The sequence below is a fragment of the Bubalus bubalis genome, chromosome 17 (genome assembly GCF_019923935.1).
Source record: "Bubalus bubalis isolate 160015118507 breed Murrah chromosome 17, NDDB_SH_1, whole genome shotgun sequence".
NCBI classification, from domain to species: domain Eukaryota; kingdom Metazoa; phylum Chordata; class Mammalia; order Artiodactyla; family Bovidae; genus Bubalus; species Bubalus bubalis.
In genome coordinates this window covers 6,949,689-6,968,158 of record NC_059173.1, presented here as the reverse complement: position 1 = coordinate 6,968,158, position 18,470 = coordinate 6,949,689, and the positions used below count along the sequence as shown (strand labels likewise).

Genomic DNA, 18,470 nt, shown 5'->3' with positions numbered 1-18,470 from the left:
ATTCTTTGAGTTGATATATATCCCTAGTTTTTACTCCAGGCCAAACCCAGGGCTGGATGTTGGGGACCAGCAGGGAACAAGATGGACCCTCACCCCCAAGAGCATATACCACAGGGAGAAACACCACCAAGGCTGCTACTTGTCTATTTCCTATGTTTCTCTGTGGTGGTGGCTCCAAACCTTCACGGGAAAACAAAGGATCCGTGTGCTGGTATCTGGAGGGTCTTAGAAGGCCAGTTGGCATCATGCTCCTGCTCACAAGTCATTTTCTGTTAAAGGATCCGTGTGCTGGTATCTGGAGGCTCTTAGAAGGCCAGTTGGCATCATGCTCTTGCTCACAAGTCATTTTCTGTTAAAGGATCCGTGTGCTGGTATCTGGAGGGTCTTAGAAGGCCAGTTGGCATCATGCTCCTGCTCACAAGTCATTTTCTGTTAAAGGATCCGTGTGCTGGTATCTGGAGGGTCTTAGAAGGCCAGTTGGCATCATGCTCCTGCTCACAAGTCATTTTCTGTTAAAGGATCCGTGTGCTGGTATCTGGAGGGTCTTAGAAGGCCAGTTGGCATCATGCTCCTGCTCACAAGTCATTTTCTGTGAGTAACCATTGCCCTCTTCTATTTTTAAAGTTCAAATCTCCCTGAGAGGGATAGTGAATTTCTGAACTCCCTGAGCCAAGCATTCATTCATTTGTTCCCTGAACACACATTGATTGGGTCACTCTGGGCTTTGGCTCTTTGCAGATGTCATCTTTTTAAAACAAAAAAGTTTATGTATTTGGTGCCTGCCAGATCTCTGTTGCGATGCACAGGACCTTTAGTTGAGGCAAGCAAAGTCTTAGTTGCAGCAGGTGGGATCTAGTTCCCTGACCAGGGATCAAACCCCGGCCCCCCTGCATTGCAGCCGCAGAGTCTTAGTCACTGCATGGCCAGGGAAGTCCCAGATGTCACCTTCTTTCATGCTTCTATCGCCCCAGCAGGTGTGGACGTGCAGTGCAACCCCAGGGCCGCACAGTCGGGTGGCAGAGCTGGGGTCAGCTTCCCTGCGTGTCCAGCTCAAAGCTCTCACTGGGACAGCACGCTGCCCTCCCAGCCCACCCCTGCTGAGAGATAGTCTCTCTGCTGCAGGAGACCCCACAAAGGAACCCGCATCCTGGGCCGTGGCGAGAAGCGGGAAGGATGTTGATGGCCCTGCCCTCGCGTTCCTTCCCGCCTGTCCCAGCCTGTCCCATTTGTCACTGCCGGTGTTGGTTTAAAGGGCCGTGAGTTGTTTTGTGTGAATGATTTACACCCCGGGCTGGTGCACCGGCACGTCCAGATCAGGATCAATTACCCCGCCAATGGAAGTTCTCTTCCCAGAAAAAAGAAAAATGAGGTTTTGCCATTAATTTTCGTAAATGTACTATTCCTGGCGACTCCAGGAGCCGTTATGGAAAAAAGAATATTCTGGCTCTAAATCATTCAAGTCCCTTTGTCATTGGGGCGGCGAGACAGCTCATCTGTGGATTTATGTCCTGTTGTTTTTCCATAGTTAACAGAGCTCGGGTGAAACCACCTCAGCTCCAGGACAGTGTAGCCAAGGGAGGTCAAGGGCAACCGAAAGAACTGAGGGTGAGTTGAAGGCCAGGCCTCTGCTGGCTTCCAGCCAGACGCATCGGCTTTGAAGGCTGCGCCTGTCGGGTTTACCCTTCATTGCTTGGGTCTGACTCTGTAGTCTTAACTTTCCCTTGAACCTCGGGCTCTTTTACGAGCTGGCACCTCTGCTTACTCTTAGCTCATCCCCCAGTGACCCAAGCTAGAAATCACAATGGCCCTTCTCTCTCCGGCTCACACAGATTAATGGCCACGCCTGCTGATTTTATCCTGTTGAGGTAGTCTTCAAATCCACCCACTCATGTTTCAACCCCCTGTCCTCTGTCTTTATTTTAATCTGCACCCCCCTGGACTAGGCCTGGACTAGGCCTTGTATCTTGGCTCCCCACTGTTTCTGTATGCTTGCTCCTCCCTGCAGATCCTTCTAGAAGGGGCACATCTTTACTCTGTTACTCTCCTGCTAAGAAATCTTCCATGGCTCTCCTCCACTGCCTTCAGAACAGAGCCCCAGCTTCTTCCTAGAGGTCGAGCCTCTGTAGGTTTCTCTGCCTTTGGTTGTCGGCCTCTTATCACCTCGCATGATCTACTCGAGCATGAAGGCCCAGCGCTCTTGCCCCTATGTCAGGTTATTTCTTGACTCATCACCTTTGTTCTCCTGCGTCCCTCTGCCTGCCTCCTCAACCTTTCAGATTCCGATCAGGGCTCACTGCCAGGAAGCCCTCATGGTTATGTAACTCCTCTGTGTTCCCACATGGCCTTGTGTTCACCCCATTTACATAGGTTATTATGATTGCCTGTGTTCTTGTCTTCCTAGACTGGGAGTCTCTAAGATAAGGGGTGGGTTTATTCAACTCTTGGTCTCCAGTTCAGGGTCAGGCACAGGATAGATCCTCAGAAATTGTTTGCTGAGTGGTTTCCACAGCATTTTGAAGTTTTACCTTTTAAGAGAACAGCTCAAAAATTATCTTTAAAGTTGGAACTTTCAGATCAACACACTTTGGTTTGTGTCCTGCTACATGGCTGTGCCATCTCCCTGATGTTCTGGGAGGTGCAGACATGGATGGACCAGGGCCTATGCTTCTGGAGTTCTCAGGATCCAGAGGAGATTCATGTGTCTCTGAATATTTCTGATACAGGCTGGGATATGCAAGCGAAAAAGAGGAAGTGGTTTGGTAGAACCAGGAGACCTGGAGAAGTTTGCCTAGAAGATGTACCATCTGAACATCTTAAATGATGAATCAGAGTAGGCTGGAAGCTTTGGGGTGCTGTGTATAGTTGCTCAGTCATGTCCAACATGTTGCAACCCCATGGACTATAGCCCGCCAGGCACCTCTGTTCATGGGGATTCTTCAGGTAAGAATACTGGAGTGGCTTGCCATGCCCTCCTCCAGGGGATCCTCCTGACCAGTTCTCACTGGTCTGGCTGTGGACATGGAGTCTCTCTTTCTCTCTCATTTCCTCACACAATTGTTCTGGCTCATCTTGGGGAGGAGGATCTGCATTAGTTTCTCAGAGCTGCCATAACGGATTAAAAAAAACTGGTTGTTTTAAGACAGAGATGTGTCCTTGCATGGTCCCAGGGGCCGGAAGTCTGAGAGCAAGGTGTCAGCACGCCCACTCCCTCTGCAGGCTCTGGGGAAGATTCTTTCCTTCTTCCAGCTTCTGGGGGCTCCAGGCGTTCCATCTCACTCCCCATCTTCACATGGTCTTCGTCTCTTCCCCATCTCTGTGTCCTCTCTTCTCCTAAGGACACTGGGCCTCCGATTTAAAGCTCCCCTAATCTAGTATGACCTTGTCTTAACCACATCTGCAAAGACCCTATTTCCAAAAAGGTTATAGTCTCAGGTTCCAAGTGGATATGATTTTTGGAGAGGACACCTCAGCTCACTACAGGGTGGTGGAAAGATCACTGGACTCAAAGTATGAGACTGCGGTGGCTAAGTGAACACTGCAGAACCTCAGTTTCCCCTTCTGTAAAATGGGAGCAAGATACAGCTGATCTCATTGGGTGGCTGTGAGGATGAACTGAGATGGTGTGTGTAGAAGTGCCCAATGATAGCACACAGTAGGCACTTAATAGATGCTACTGTGTTTTCTTTCTCTTTTCTTTTCATTCCTATGATGACTCTGTCTTCGTCCACCCAGACAACATCCTAAGTCCACCAGCTCCGTGTGCGCATCCCGCCCCGCACCCATGATGGCTGGGGGCCGTGTTGATGAGAGCTAGGACTTTACAGCTTACTGTGTGCTGGGCATTGGGGTAAGGGCTTTACTTGAGACCTGTCCTTTAAGCCTCACCCTTGGACGTCATTGTCCCTCTTTTACCAATAAAGAAACCAAGATCAGAGAACTGGAGCAACCGCTCCAAGGTCCACACCCCAGTCAACTGGCTGAGATAGAATCTGGACACAGGTCTGCACTGGCTCAAACCCATTCTGTTCTTTGGAAGATTTAGACACATGTTATTTAATCATTCAAGTACATTTTTTGCAAATGAGTTATAAAAATGAATATTGCTTTTGATTCTGTAATCTAGGGTTTCTCAGTCTTGACATTACTGACATTTTGGGTCTAATAACTGATATGCTGGCTGTCCTGTGCCTTGTTGGATATTTAGCAGTATCCCTGGCCTCTGCCCAGCACATGCAAGTAGCCCCACCTCAGGTCATCACAAAAATACCTCCAGACCTTGCCAGCTGTCCCCTGGGGAACAGAGTCACTCTGTTAATAATCACCGCTCTAATCCCATCCTCCCAGAAGCCCTAAGTAACGCCTACAGTACCGCCCACTTGATGTGTATGGGTCTGTGCGTTAGTCACTCAGTCGTGTCTGACTCTCTGCAACCCCGTGGACTAGCCCTCCAGGCTCCTCTGTCCATGGGACTCTCCAGGCAAGAATACTGGATTGGGTTGTCATGCCCTTCTCCAGGGGAATCTTCCCAACCCAGGGATCAAACCCAGGTCTGCTGCATCGCAGGCAGATTCTTTACCAGCTGAGCCACTGGGGAAGCCCGCCTCATTTGACAGATGATCAAACTGAGACTCAGGGCAGGCTGTGGGGAGTGACCTGTACCCCAGGTCACAGAAGAACTGCAGTGGGATCCCAAGGGTGGGAGGAGGAGGCAGCCTAACCCCAAACTCAAAGGGAAAAGGCAGAAGCAGTGCCAGCAGACCCAGTCCTAACCTTCCTGAGATCCAGAGGCGACTTCACAGCGGGGCCTAATTCAGAGTGGAATGGGAGGCCTCGCTGCAGACTGTGTGCTTTTAATAATGTTTAAATAAAACATGGGAGCATGGGTGTGATCTCCGCACTGAGCCTAGCTCGTCAGCAGCCCAGGGAGAGTCATAAATAGTTAATAGACAACCACTTACAGCTCTACTTCTGTTAAACCCGACATCAATTATATATGGTTCATGAATTATGTATCTGGTGTTACTTTGGGGTATATTTTCCACCTTTGGGGGAAAAGAATGAAAAGAATGTGAGACCTAACAGAGAAGGGATGGCTCTCTTCCGTATTGGTGAATTTCCCTCTGAGAAGGGAGCTTCGCGTGGATGCAGTGGGGAGGTTCCAGCGAACTTAGACCTGGGGAGACTCAGATCACCAGGGGAGAGCTGGGGCTGTGGTGTGCCGGCTGACGTTAACACGGGCCCTCCGGGGTAGGTGGAGTCCCAGCTTGTAGTGTTTTCCAGCCTCTCTGATATAAACCCCCCACCCGGGGCTGGGCCCAGCCAACAGTGTGCCGTCACGGAGCGCGGTGTTGGGAAGCCTCGCAGAGCAGCCCTGTTATGTGGTGTCTTCACCAGACAGGTGTGATAGACATGACCAGCCGCAGAAGCTCTCCAGACGCCCTGCATTGGCAGGTGGGTTCTTAACCACTACACCACCAGGAAGAGTCTCACCTTTGCTTTCAATGTGATTTATTTAATTACTTGTAAGTTGATATTATTCAACTTTTAATAATACGTAGCTGTATAACAGCTGGCTCACAGAATTCCTGAAAATTCAGGCATCATCTCATGCCAGCCAGTAAGGAACTAGTTCCAGCACATCGCAGGCTTGGCGTCTCCTTGGGGTGGAGTCACCCTGCCCTGAGAATACAAGGAGCAGAAGTGGGGAGTCAGAAGGCTCTTAAATCACATCTCACCGCTTGCTGACTGCCGTTTTTTTTTTTTTTAAAGCCAGATTACACCAGTCTGAGAGCTCTGTCCTCTTGAGAACGTTCTTTCACCTCATGTATGAAAGGGGTGTGATCAAATCGACTCAGAAAGACTGAAGCGAGTAATCCACGCCACGCTTCTCGCTCTGCCTGCCACATAACTGCCCCTCCGGCATGCTGGCTGCTCTGTCTTCCCCTCTAGTTCCCTTCTTCCTGTCTTCTGAGATTCTGGCCGCAGGTGCTAAGGGCTTCAGGAAGCCCAAAGCCAGATTCTATGTAGTTTTCATGTTCGTTTTTGCTTTGTTTTGGTTTGAAGCCACCCAAACACCCACGTTTCCAAACTCTAGGTCATATCACAGCTCCCCTCCCACCAGCTACACCCAGGGACATCCACCAAACCCAGAGTTAAGGGTTTGATTTTAGAAAGCTCTCAGTGTTTGTCTCCCACCAATGATTCTGAATTTCAGATTATAAAGATGAATTATTTTGGCTGGGAATTGGAGTATTTAAAAAGGCATTCCACGTGGAGGGCATTTGGGGCCATGCTGCTGCTGCTGCTACTAAGTCACTTCAGTCGTGTCCGACTCTGTGCGACCCCATAGACGGCAGCCCACCAGGCACCCCCGTCTCTGAGACTGTCCAGGCAAGAACACTGGAGTGGGTTGCCATTTCCTTCTCCAGTGCATGAAAGGGAAAAGTGAAAGTGAAGTTGCTCAGTCGTATCCGACTCTTCGCAACCCCATGGACTGCAGCCCACCAGGCTCCTCCGTCCACGAGATTTTCCAGGCAAGAGTACCGGACTGGGGTGCCATTGCCTTCTCCCTTTGGGGCCATGAGCAGGGTGTAAATAACACCTTTTATAGCTCTCTTGACAGGGAGATAGCTCTCCTAATTACCGCCCTGTTATCTCAGCATGATCCAAAACGACCTGACACATTTCCTAAACTCCCTGTTCACATGCCATGTCTCTCCCCACTAGGAACAGCCTCCCATATTCTCAGAGAACTGGCAGGGAAAACGTGGGCCTTTGTGTCACCTGGCCTGCCAGCACTGAGGGCCCCTCCTGCTTGTCTCCACACAGAGGTTTCCATACGAGAGAAACTTGTTCCTAAAAAGGACTGAGAACCTCGTGTCACCAGCCCCAGATGTATTTCTGAATCGTGAATTTTCCTGAGCTCTCCTGATCCCAGGTGGTGAATGCACTTCAATTCAAGAGACGTTATCATCTAATGAAATGAGTTTCTTTGCATCTGCCTCTGAGATGAGATATCTAGATAATAAAATCTATTATGGGAAGCCTACCTAGGAGTAATTGGGTCTATTACTCCCTGACTTATGGCTTTGTTTCAGCATCAAAAACAGGCTCTCCAGTAATTAATCAGAATTTAAAGTTGCTAATACCAATTACACACAACGTGTGGAGCCTGGAGACGGCAAACTGAAGAGCAGATACTGATCTCGTCCCCAGAGACGTCAGCAGTTGAACCCTTGTCACTTTAGACTTGCTGGAAATTAGAATAACGTAACTCCCCAAAGTTAATTACTTTATAAAAGGTGAGGGGGGAGATATTGGTTGAATGGTACAGGTGTATATTAAGTTATTAAAATAAATCCAGTTGAAATTGTTTAGATGAGGTTAAGCCACACTTAATTGCATGTCGGAGAGGCTTGGGAATGTCATTCTTCACAACTGAAAAAGCACAGTCACTGTCCCAGTTGAACATCTTCAGGAGATAGTGATCCCAGGGAGCCCCCAGTCAGACTCTTAATGTTTTAAATTCATTTCCAAACTATAATTTGGTTTGAAAGATCATTCATCTCTTTCTAGTGATTTCTTTTTTCTTCTTTGGCTGAACTGAAACAGCGAGAAAGTAGAAGGAGATCTCAGAACTTGAGGATAAAGCAAGCAGTGGTAAAGAAAAATTGGCTGATTTGGAATTGCAAGCGTAGATGAATAAAACTGGATGACTGAACTGGTCTAAGTTAGAGCTCTTTTGGTTGTAAGCTGGAGAAACAAACCTCAAATTGGCTTAAGCAAAAGGGAATTTATCACTTACTCTGATGAACTGGTCCTTTACAGAAAAAAAGAAATTTTGCTTACCTTTACCCTTGTACATGAAATTAAAAGATGATTCTTGGAAGAAACAGTATGACCAACCTAGACAACATATTAAAAACCAGAGACATTACTTTGCCAACAAAGCTCTGTAGTCAAGGCTATGGTTTTTCTAATAGTCATGTATGGATGTGAGAGTTGGACCATAAAGAAAGCTGAGTGCCGAAAGATTGATGCCTTTCAACTGTGATGTTGGAGGAGACTTTTGAGAGTCCCTTGGCCTGCTAGGATATCCAACCAGTCCATCCTGAAGGAAATCAGTCCTGAATATTCATTGGAAGGACTGATGCTGAAGCTGAAACTCCAATACTTTGGCCACCTGATGTGAAGAACTGACTCATTGGAAAAGACCCTGACACTGGGAAAGATTGAAGGCAGGAGGAGAAGGGGACGACAGAGGATGAGATGGTTAGTGGCATCACTGACTCAATGGGTATGAGTTTGAGCAAGCTCTGGGAGTTGGTGATGGACAGGGAGGCCTGGCGTGCTGCAATCCATGGGGTCGTAAAGAGTCAGACCCAACTGAGCAAATGAACTGAGCCCTTAAACATGGCTTGGCACATACTAGGCATAAAAAAAATCTTCCCTGGTGGCTCAGAGGGTAAAGTGTCTGTCTGTAATGCAGGAGATCTGGGTTTGATCTCTGGGTCGGGAAGATCCCCTGGAGAAGGAAATGGCAACCCACTCCAGTACTCTTGCCTGGAAAATCCGATGGATGGAGAAGCCTGGTAGGCTACAGTCCATGTGGTCTCAAAGAGTCAGACATGACTGAGCAAGTTCACTTTCACTTTTCACTTTCACTTGCAGGCATAAAGAATGCATACTGACCAAAGCCTGACAGAAGTGGCAGAGAACTCGGAGACTGGGTGCAAACCTCAGTGCCGCCACTTCCTGTCATGTGACTGGTCCAGACGCTCACCTTCTGTGTCTTTGTCATCGTATAAAATAGGGGTAATTAGTGCAAGCCCCTCACAGCCTTTCAGGGAAGATTTAATGAGATAATGCATTTAAATGCGTATCACAGTGCCAGGAACAAAGCAAACGCACTGTCACATCGTCATCATTATCATTGTCTTAATCTGTTTTGGCTGTTATGACAAAATACTGCAGACCGGGTGGCTTCTAAACAACAGAAATTTAGCACTCATAGTTCCAGAGGTTGGGAAGTCCAAGGTCAGGTCACCAGCATGGTCACACTCTTGTGAGGGTTCTCTTCCTGGTTCATAGCTGGTGCTTCTTGCTGTGTCCTCAAGTGATGGAAAGGTTGAGGACTCTGTCTGCCATCTAATCCCATTCATGTGGGCTCCATCCTCATGACCTAATCCACCTCCAAAGGCCCCACCTACGAATACCATCGCCTCGAGGGTTAGGATTTCAACGGAGGAATGACGTGCAGGCAGACATTCAGACCAAGCGGTCATCATCACTGCCACCTCCGTCATCACCATGACCACCATCAGCATCCCAATGGCCATCCTATTCACCACCCCCCACCATCATCATCAGATCACCACTACCACCAAGTCATTGTCACCACGACCACCATCCCCACCACCACCACCATCCTCATTCTCACCCCCACCACCAGCATCAGATCACCACGACCACCATCCCCACCACCACCACCATCCTCATTCTCACCCCCACCACCAGCATCAGATCACCACGACCACCATCCCCACCACCACCACCATCCTCATTCTCACCCCCACCACCAGCATCACTGTGAGGGGGAGACCTAGCACAGAAGAGCCACTTGGAGAACAGACAGGCTCTGAGCTTCCGAGCAGAGGTATAAGCATAGGCAGTGGTTAAATCCTTCCAAGTTGGACAATTCTGGGAATTCTCTCCCAACATGCTACATCCCCCTTGTGACCTGGGGTCCGTAGACGCCTCCTTAACTGTGCTCAGTGTCCTGGGCACCAGTCTCATTGGGATTCTGTTCTTTGCCCAGTGTTGCCTTGCCTGCATTGCAAGTAAATGACACGGAGCCCATCCTGCTGCATGTCACCCCTGGCACACTCCCACTCAGATCATTAGAAGCAACACATTCATTTCCCTAACAGCATTCTCCTCTTCCCTCCCAAAAAGTTTTCAAATGGAAGAAGAAAGGCAGAAACAAGCTCCATCTGTCCTTGTTCAGACAATTTTCCACAGCTGACATCCACCCAGCTGGGCAGCCGAGCCGGGTTTCCTGTTCGCTTTTGGTGGGAGGTGACACGGTCGATGCTGTTATTAAAGTTTGGCAGTGGTTTAGACACACAGCATCCTGCTATAGGGAGGCTTAAAAACAAACACTTGGGGAATCCTTCCGACTCCAGCCTTTGTGAGCTACTTGCTTGGGTGGGGAAAAAAAGACGACCGATGTGACTTCTCAGCAAACAAAAGGAAAAGAACTCAGGAAATAACGTGATGTTCACTTCTTCCTGAGAGTGTGCCCAAATTTCTAGAGGTCGCACCTAATCAGCAAATGTTTTCTGTAAAGGCCAAGGTAGTAAATAGTTTAGACTTTTGCAGGCCTTACTATATTTGTCACAACTACTCAACTCTGCTATAGCACAAAAGCAGCCAGAGAATTAGTCAATAAACAATGCATGTTCCAATAAAACTTTATTTATAAACACAGGCACAGGCCAGATTTGACCCAGGGAGCCAGAGTTTGCACCTTGTTTGAAACAAGTCGAAAGGGTTTTATCAAGTGTTGGGATTTGCACAGCAAACTCACAGACCTACTTTAGAGGTTCCAAGGGGCCCCACTCAGACTTGGGCCCACATTGAGGACTATTTTGCCTGGTTCAGACCACGTGTCTCCCAGGACAGCATCTGGCCTCCAGAGAGGGATTGAGAGGAGGAAGGAGCTTCAAGGGGCTGCTGCTGACATGTTCCCTGGCGCCGGGAGAAAAACTGAGGGAAACCAGTAAGAGGACATTGGACCCATACCTGCCTTCCGGAAGTCCTGGCCCCCTGAGCCAAGCAGGAGATGACCCTAAGCACCTGCAAGGGCAGGACAGACCGACCTGCGAGAGCCCAGGGCCCCGCTGCGAAGTAATGAGTCGGTTCATCCCAGAGGCTGGTGCCACTGGGCTGTAACCTTGAGATGTGCAGGGAAAAGAGACAGCGAAGAGCTCGGCAGTTGTGTTTCCTTCCTGCTGGGTCAATAAATGAATAAATGGACCATGAGCGGCCAAGTGGCTGTTGTAATATTAGATTCCATCAAAAGGAAGATCACAGAAGTGCACGGAGGGGGCTTCCTTCCATGTCTCCACGTCTCCCCGCTGGGAGCCGGGCTTGCTGTTGTCGCGGTCTGGGCGGAGGGAGGCAGGGAGGCCAGGAGCTGACACGTACTGCCTGTCTGTGCCGTGGCCCACCTCGTGCCCCATCTCGTTAAATCGGCACTTCGAACCCTATGAGCGAGGTGGTATTTTTTCTCTATCTCTCACACATTTTAAAGAGGCTTGCAAGAGGTGAAGTGACTTGCCCACGGCTGGATGGCTTGGCGACAGGACATGTAATCAGTTTCTTAGGCGCCAAAACCTGTGCTCTCAGTTGAAATGCCGGTCTTTCTCAAAGCTCGAGTGCCCACGGATCACCCAGGGCTGTTGTTAAAATGTCCAACCAGAGTCAGCAGATCCGGGGCAGAGCCTGAGGGTCTGTGTGTCTGACCGGCAGCATGGTGATGCAGCTGCTGCCCGCGGTGCACAGACCTCATGGGAGTGTGGCTGCCGGCGCATCACACCCTCTCCTTGTTCCAGAGCCGCTGGAGTCACCAGTTGGGGAGCTTTATGTTTTTAGGATGAGGTCACACAGCGAGTGGGAAGTGGTTTGTTCAGGATTCAAGTCCACATCTGTCTCATCTGGAGTCTGTGTCTTCTTAAGTCTCTCCCCCCTGTTACGCCTTTAGCTTGGCCCTCAGCTGGGGTCGATTTTGCCCCTTGTGGAGTGTTTGCAGTATCTGGAGACATTTTTGATTGGCACAACTTAGGGACAGGGCGCTGCATCCATCCAGCGGGTCAGAGGCCAAGGATGCTGTCTCTCAGTATCCTGACACACCCAGGACCACTCTCCTGCCCCCGCAACAGAGAATCACGTGGCCCCGGACGACAATAATACTGATGTCAAGAAACCCTGCACTTGAGCTCGGCCTCCTTCAGCCCAGAAAATCAAATCCATCCAGAGCCCCTCTCTGGAGAGGGCACAGTGCCCTTGCATTAGAGGAGCCAGCATGTGAAAGCGTCCCACAGGAGCGGCATGAACCAGCGAGGATCATGACAAAAACGTCCGTTTCCCAGTCGGCAAGTGGAGCCTTCCTCTACTCTGAATCGAGCCCAGGGTGTTGGGGTCTCTGTCACATGCTCTTGCCTCAGCAGATGGAAGTCAGTCAAGTCTAGAAACGACTACCTTAATCTCCAGTCATTGTCACGCCTGGCTGCCCAGCATTGACCGGTGCCTTTTGCTGTTTGTATCGTCTGCGCCATTTTCTCTGACAGTAGCTCCCCAACCTCCACCTGTTCCTCGGCCAGACGGCATTGACTCTGGTCCAAGCCCAGGAAGGGCCAGAATCCAGCATTGATCGCCAATACCAATAACTCGGGTCCGGGTTCTTCCTGATCAATTCTTGGGGAGACGGTATCTAATAATACAAGACTATTGATGAGGGTTGATTTACCTAGGGAGAGGGGCGGGAATTGCTTTCCCCGCTCACTTACCACAGTTCACTTGTGATGGTACTTTGGTTTGTTGAGAATGCCAGCCGGGGCTTTGGTCATGATGAAGCCGTCAGATGCGTCTGAAAAAAGATCTGAAGAAGGAAGCAGTGTGATAAATAACATTTTGGATGCACCCAGCTTTTCTGAGTTTACAGAGCACCTGAACGTGCGCCGAGCCTCCAGTGCTCTGTGTGGAAGATCAGGCAGGAACTGAATTGCCGCCTCCCTTGAGGCTGAGGAGGCAGACTCGAGGGTGTGCCCTTTGGTGCCTGGGGAGCCAGTGCAGAGGCGGCGCCCGTTGCCAGGTCTTGAGGCCCAGGTGGGGCTCAGTCTCTCCCCTGTGCTGACCCTTGTGGGCCGTGCCTGCCTGGCACAGCTGGTGGGATGTGGTCCCGTGTTGTGGTGACTGTTGGCTTGGGTGACTGTGCTCCTAGCCTGTCTTCCAACTTCTGGATCTGTAGGCAGTGTCTGCAGTCCCCAGCCAGCTCTCTCTTGGGATGTTCTGGATACCTCTGGGTGCTGACAGGGACAAGACCGAACTTCCTCTAACGGGTTGGCACACTGGCAGTAATGGCTGTGTCTAAGAGCAGGAAACAGGGATGATGAGCAGGAAGGAGGGATGATGTTGTTCATCGAGCATAAAACTTACTATGTTTTATGCAATGTTTCAAGCACTTGCATCTATGAATCCTTAGCTAGACCCACAGCGTGGCGATGCAGTCAGCACTCCCACTTTACAGATGAGGAGACTGAGGGTCAGGGAGGTGGGGGACAGACTGCTCACAGTCATGCTAGAAGCGGTGGAGCTGGGTAGCAAGCGCTTGTTTGTGTCAGTTGAGGACCCATGGTGATAAGCCTGCATACTGCCCCCACTGTCAATGTAGAACTGGGAGAATTTAAAGCTGAAGCATTTATGGGATGGCTTCTAAGTTCCAGGTACTGCTTTAGGCATTTGGGATATTAGGCTGAGTACAGCCCTACTCAAAGGAGCTCAGTCTCGTGGGGTGTGTGTTTAACCCAGGGACTTGTCCCAGTGCCCAGAGATGAAAGTGACTGATTCTACCGAGGAGAGCCAGAGAGGTCATCCAGAAGAGGTGGCTGTGGAATGGGTCTTGAAGGATGAATAGGAGTTCACTTGTCAGAGCAGAGCAGCACATTCCAGGTGGAGGAGTGGCAGGTGTGAAGGCACAGAGGTGTGAAAGGGCACAGCACGACTAGGTGCTGGTGAAGACTGTGGTGATTACTGGTGTGTGGGTGCAGAGCGTGGGCGGTGGAGGGAGAGGAACCTTGGAAGGTGGGTTGAGAGAAAGACTCCGGAAGGCTTGCTCGGCACAACTGCACAGTCTGGACTTGGGGAAGTGAAGAAGCACTGAGGCTCTTGAGCAGGAGAGGACTTGATCAGATTAAAAAAGATTCTCCCCTAGATGCTGTGTGGAATATGGATTGGCAAGGGGGCTGGATTGAAGAGAGAAGAGCCAGTTTAAGACGATGAGAAGCCTCAGGAGATGGTGATGGACACTGAATTTACGAGGGGATGGAGAGCAGGGGAAGGAAGCAGAGACCAGCCCACTGTGTTGATGAGATTCTTGAGGCTCAGAGGAGGGGCCGGGGATACATAGTAATAAGTCGTTCTCACACTTCAACGTCTTTGGATGGAAATCCCAGAGGCCAGTTGAGAAGTTTCAAAGTCCGAGCTCTCTATTTCTGCAGTCACGTGGGGTCGTGGGCTGGGGAGATCTATGAGCTTCATTTCCATTTAAATTGAAATAAGACATGTCAAAGGTGGCCTGATAATTACTGCCTGGAACAATGGCTCTCTGAAGCGGGAAGCACAGTGTCGGTGTACTCTGTACAGAGAATTTCTCCATCTGAGACTTAATTACGTTGATATAATTATTCGTCTGTCAGGAAAATCGGGTGGCACAGATATGTCATATTTGCGTTGGAGCAGAAAAAATGAAAAGCCTCGTTGGCTTTTTTCAGGAGGCAGTGGGTGGGTGGCTCTCGGAAGTGGGGAGCAGGGTGTTTGGAGTTCAGCCTAGGTCAGGATGCCTGTCTGCAGCAGCGGGCTTTGTGAGGGCCCCCCGGGTGTCAGCCTCGAGAGGGTTGGACTTCGGTGACAGTTCTGTGCCCCTTCCTGAAGATGCTGTGGGAGAAGTCAGAGGCTGGGGGTGATTCTAGGGCTGGGAGGGCTGTGAGCTCCGAGCAGTTAGAACTGTAAGGAACTTTAGAGAAGTTTTATTGGCAAACCTTGTGACCCTAAGACGCACGGCAGAGTTGCCTGCTGGTGTCTCCAAGCCTGATCACGCTGCCCTCCCCCATCCCATCCTGCCAGCCCCGGAGACCCTCAGCCACATCCCCCTTCTGTGTGTGAGGGTCCCCTGCCCTCCCAGGGAAACTGTGCCTCCTGCCATGCCCCACCTGTCGGGGGAAACATGGGACCCAAAGAATCAAGTACAGAGCCACCTTCTCAGACTGCAGCCCCAGCTCATGGCGCTGTTATAACTCAAGTAGCTGCAGCTGGGGTTTAGGCGAAAAGTGGCTTTATCCAAAGTGTGAGAACAGAGAAAGGAGAGAGGAATGCTTGCTGATGGTGAGACGACCTGGGTGGGACCGGCTCAAGTTCTGCTTCTGCTTCTGCTGCCCTGGGACCCAGCAACCTTGGCCAGGTGGCGTCATGCCCTGAGCTCAGCCTGGGCCCCTGGTGTGTGATGGACGTGTCCACAGATGTTTGCGTGCTGCTTGGGTGTGTGTAGTGAGTGCACCTGCAACTGTCTACAGCCCGGCTCTCTATCTCCTGGATTGTGAGCAGCCCAGGTCACCTAAAATACAAACTTTCCAGAAAGCGATTAAAACTTGGGCAACAGCTGGGGGCATTTTAAAACAATCAGCCAGAAACAAGAGAAGGGAAGGGAAGGGAAGACGGCAAGCAGGTGCCCAGAGCCCCACGCTCTATTCTGCCTGGAGACTGATGGAGGGTCCTGGCGGGCAGCTTGTGGTGGGGGGGTGGGCAGGCACCAAGGTCCCCTGCTTGTGTAACTCCATTCTGCCTTTACTATAAAACTCTTTTACCCAATTGTATATCAGATAGATGTGTCTGTACACACCTGTAGAAGTGAACACAGAATGGAAATATGGCAACACAGTCATTAAGAAGGATTGTCCCCCAGGTAACAGACTTAAGGGCATTTTTCTTCTATTTTTTTGGCCACAGATTGAACCTGCAGCCCCTGCAGTGGAAGCACAGTATCTCAACCACTGGATTACCGGGGAAGTCCCAGGGGCAATTTTTAGTTTTGTTTTTTTTTTTAATATATTTTCTAAATTCTCTTTAGTGAACCCTATTAGAACCAGAAAAGAAAGGAAATTGTGTCTCAAAAACAAAAAGAAAGATCCCACAACATTAGTTTGTTCGATTTGCCGTGTCCCAGTACCACAAACCAGGTAGCTTGGTGAAACAACAGCAGGTCGTCTCACGTCCTGGACATGAGAAGTCTGCAATCAGCGTGTTCACAGGGCCTTGCTCCCCTGAAGGTGCCAGAGGAGAAACTGTTTCGTGCCTTTGACCTGGCAGTTTGCTGGCAACTTTTGATGTTCCTACGATTCTAAGTGCGTCCCTCCAACCTTGTCTCCGTGCGGCGCTCGCCCTCTGAGTCTTCACTTCATCTCCCCTTTCTTTGTGACCATCTCCTTTTCCAGATCTCCCTCCTCTTGTCAGGACATAGCCACTGGGTGGGGCCCATTCTCATGACCTCGTTTTAACTGAATTGCCTCTGTGAAGACCTTGTCTCCATGTCCAGTTGCATTCTGAGCCACTGGGGATTAGGATTTCAACATATCTTGGGGCAGGGGGGAAGACACATAACAGAATCTATAAAGAATGTGTTCCGAGAAGAATTTCAGGATCCCTACAAGGTTTTCCTCTGAGAGTGGGAGAGTCAATCGAGATGAGGTCTATGTGTGAAGAAATGTCCATGTTGCTGTGGGAACCAGCTTCTGGGAGGGCTCTCAGTGGTCCCCAGCTCTGAGTCCATACCCCTGTGTAGCCTCCTCCATCTTTTTTTTTTTTTAAGCATTTATGTGTTATTTGACTGCACTGGATCCTAGCTGTGGTACACGGGGCCTTTGAGCCTCTTTGCAGCACATGGCGTCCTTAGTTGCAGCATGCAGGGCCTTTTTTTAGTGCAGCACTCATACTCTGAGCTGTGGCATGTGGGATCTAGTTCCCTGACCAGGATGGAACCTGGGCCCCCTGCACTGGGAGCACGGAGTCTTAGCCACTGAACCACAGGGGATGTCTCAGCCTCCCCCGTGTTGTGTCAGAGTTGGCTCGTGTGACCAGTAGATTGTCAGCAGCGATGGTATGTCCCTTTGGGTTCTGAAAGGTCTTGGGTATTTGCCTTGCTCTCCCTTGGATCACTTGCTCTGGTAAACCCAGCAGCCACCACATCATGCGGACACTCAAGCAGCTCAGTGGAGCCCTCATGGCTGAGGCCTCCAGCCGATAGCCTTGTCGGTGAACTTTCTTGGGAAGGACTCTCCAGCTTCAGGGAGGCCTTCAGACCAGCGTAGCCCTGGCTGACATCTTCACTAGAACATCATGGTAAAACCTCTATGAGTTTCTCATCACTGTTGCAGCAAATTACCACAAACTTCATAGCTTTAAAATGACACCGTTTATTCTCTGTTAATGATAAGGTCAGAAGTCCAAAATGAGTCTCACGGGGTTTAAGTCAAGGTGAAAAGAGGCCTAGCTCCTTCTAGAAGCCCCAGGGAATGACCCGCTCCTTGCATCCTCCAGCTTGTAGGGGCAGCCAGCATTTCTTGGCTCCTGGCTGCATCACTCCGATCAGGGATTCCATCATTACATCACTGCTTTCTTCCCCAAGGACCCCCCCTTGCCTCCCTTATATAAGGACCCTTTCAGTCACAATTAGGGCCCACCCAGAATATCCACAGAATCCAGGATAATCCCTCATCTCAAGATTTTTGATTTAGTGACATCTGCAAAATTCCCCTTGCCATCCAGATCCAACATATTCACATGTTTTGGGGATTAGGAGGTGGGCATCTTTAGGGGCCTTATTCATCCTCCCTTAGACCATGAATCAGAACCACATAGATAAGCCACCTCTGAAATCCTGGCCCACAGAAAACCATGAGAGATAATGAATGATATTTGATATTTCAAAACGACTAGGTGTTGAGGCAATTTGTTATGTAGCAATAAATAACTAACGCAGACTGGAGGTTGTAATCTAGCATTCGGTTGTAACACTTGGCACTCATAATTCTGGATTTATTGTAGTGTCTTCCTTGAAATATGCAAGTAGAGAAGTGTGCAAATCGCAAAAGTATACAGTTGGATGAGTTTTTTTTTTTTTTTTTTTTTTTACAGACTGAAAACACCCTCATCTGTCTTTAATAACAAAGCCTGGGATGTAGCCCAGATGCTTTTATGCTCTATACCGATAATTCTCCTGTGTCTTCTCAGATTCATTCTCGCGCCTTCTCTGCTCTGAACCACAGGAAGCTGTTTTCCCGGCTTGCCTTTTGGTAGGTTCAGCCAGTGGAAGGCAGTGGCAGACAATAGAAAGAGAAGAGGAGAAGAACCAAGGTGTTCTCCCTCTCTCACACTGCCTTGAGGAGAGGGGCAGGCCCGGCACAGCTCAGCCTCTGTGAGCCCGTGTCCCATGAGGGACCCTCCTCCCTGACAGCAGCGCCCACTGGGCAGCCCTGCCGTTGCCTGACTTCTTGCCTTTTCCTTCCAGCCCTGGGTGAGCGGTACCTTCCTGCTGTTGCTAATCTCTTCTGGCTTCTCATCTTCCCCATTACCTGGAAAACCAATTCCCTATATTAAATTCCTCTGGTTGAATGATCTAGAGCGATTTCTATCTTCCT

The 18,470-nt window shown here is 49.8% G+C and overlaps 1 protein-coding gene across 9 annotated transcripts in view; it reads left to right on the top strand.

The window, feature by feature from the left end:
* The window catches only part of MYO18B (myosin XVIIIB), a 229,256-nt gene that overhangs the window by 167,792 nt on the left and 42,994 nt on the right, over positions 1-18,470 (top strand). The window contains exon 40 of one of the 9 annotated variants that reach the window (XM_044930016.2): positions 6,829-7,048. The exons of 7 other annotated variants lie outside the window; for them this stretch is intronic. In XM_044930016.2, the coding sequence (XP_044785951.2) occupies positions 6,829-6,921 (93 nt within the window). In that variant the 3' untranslated portion in view covers positions 6,922-7,048. Of the gene's footprint in view, positions 1-198; positions 4,382-6,828; positions 7,049-18,470 lie in introns of those variants that run through there. One more of the 9 variants, XM_044930017.2, reaches the window with a different exon arrangement.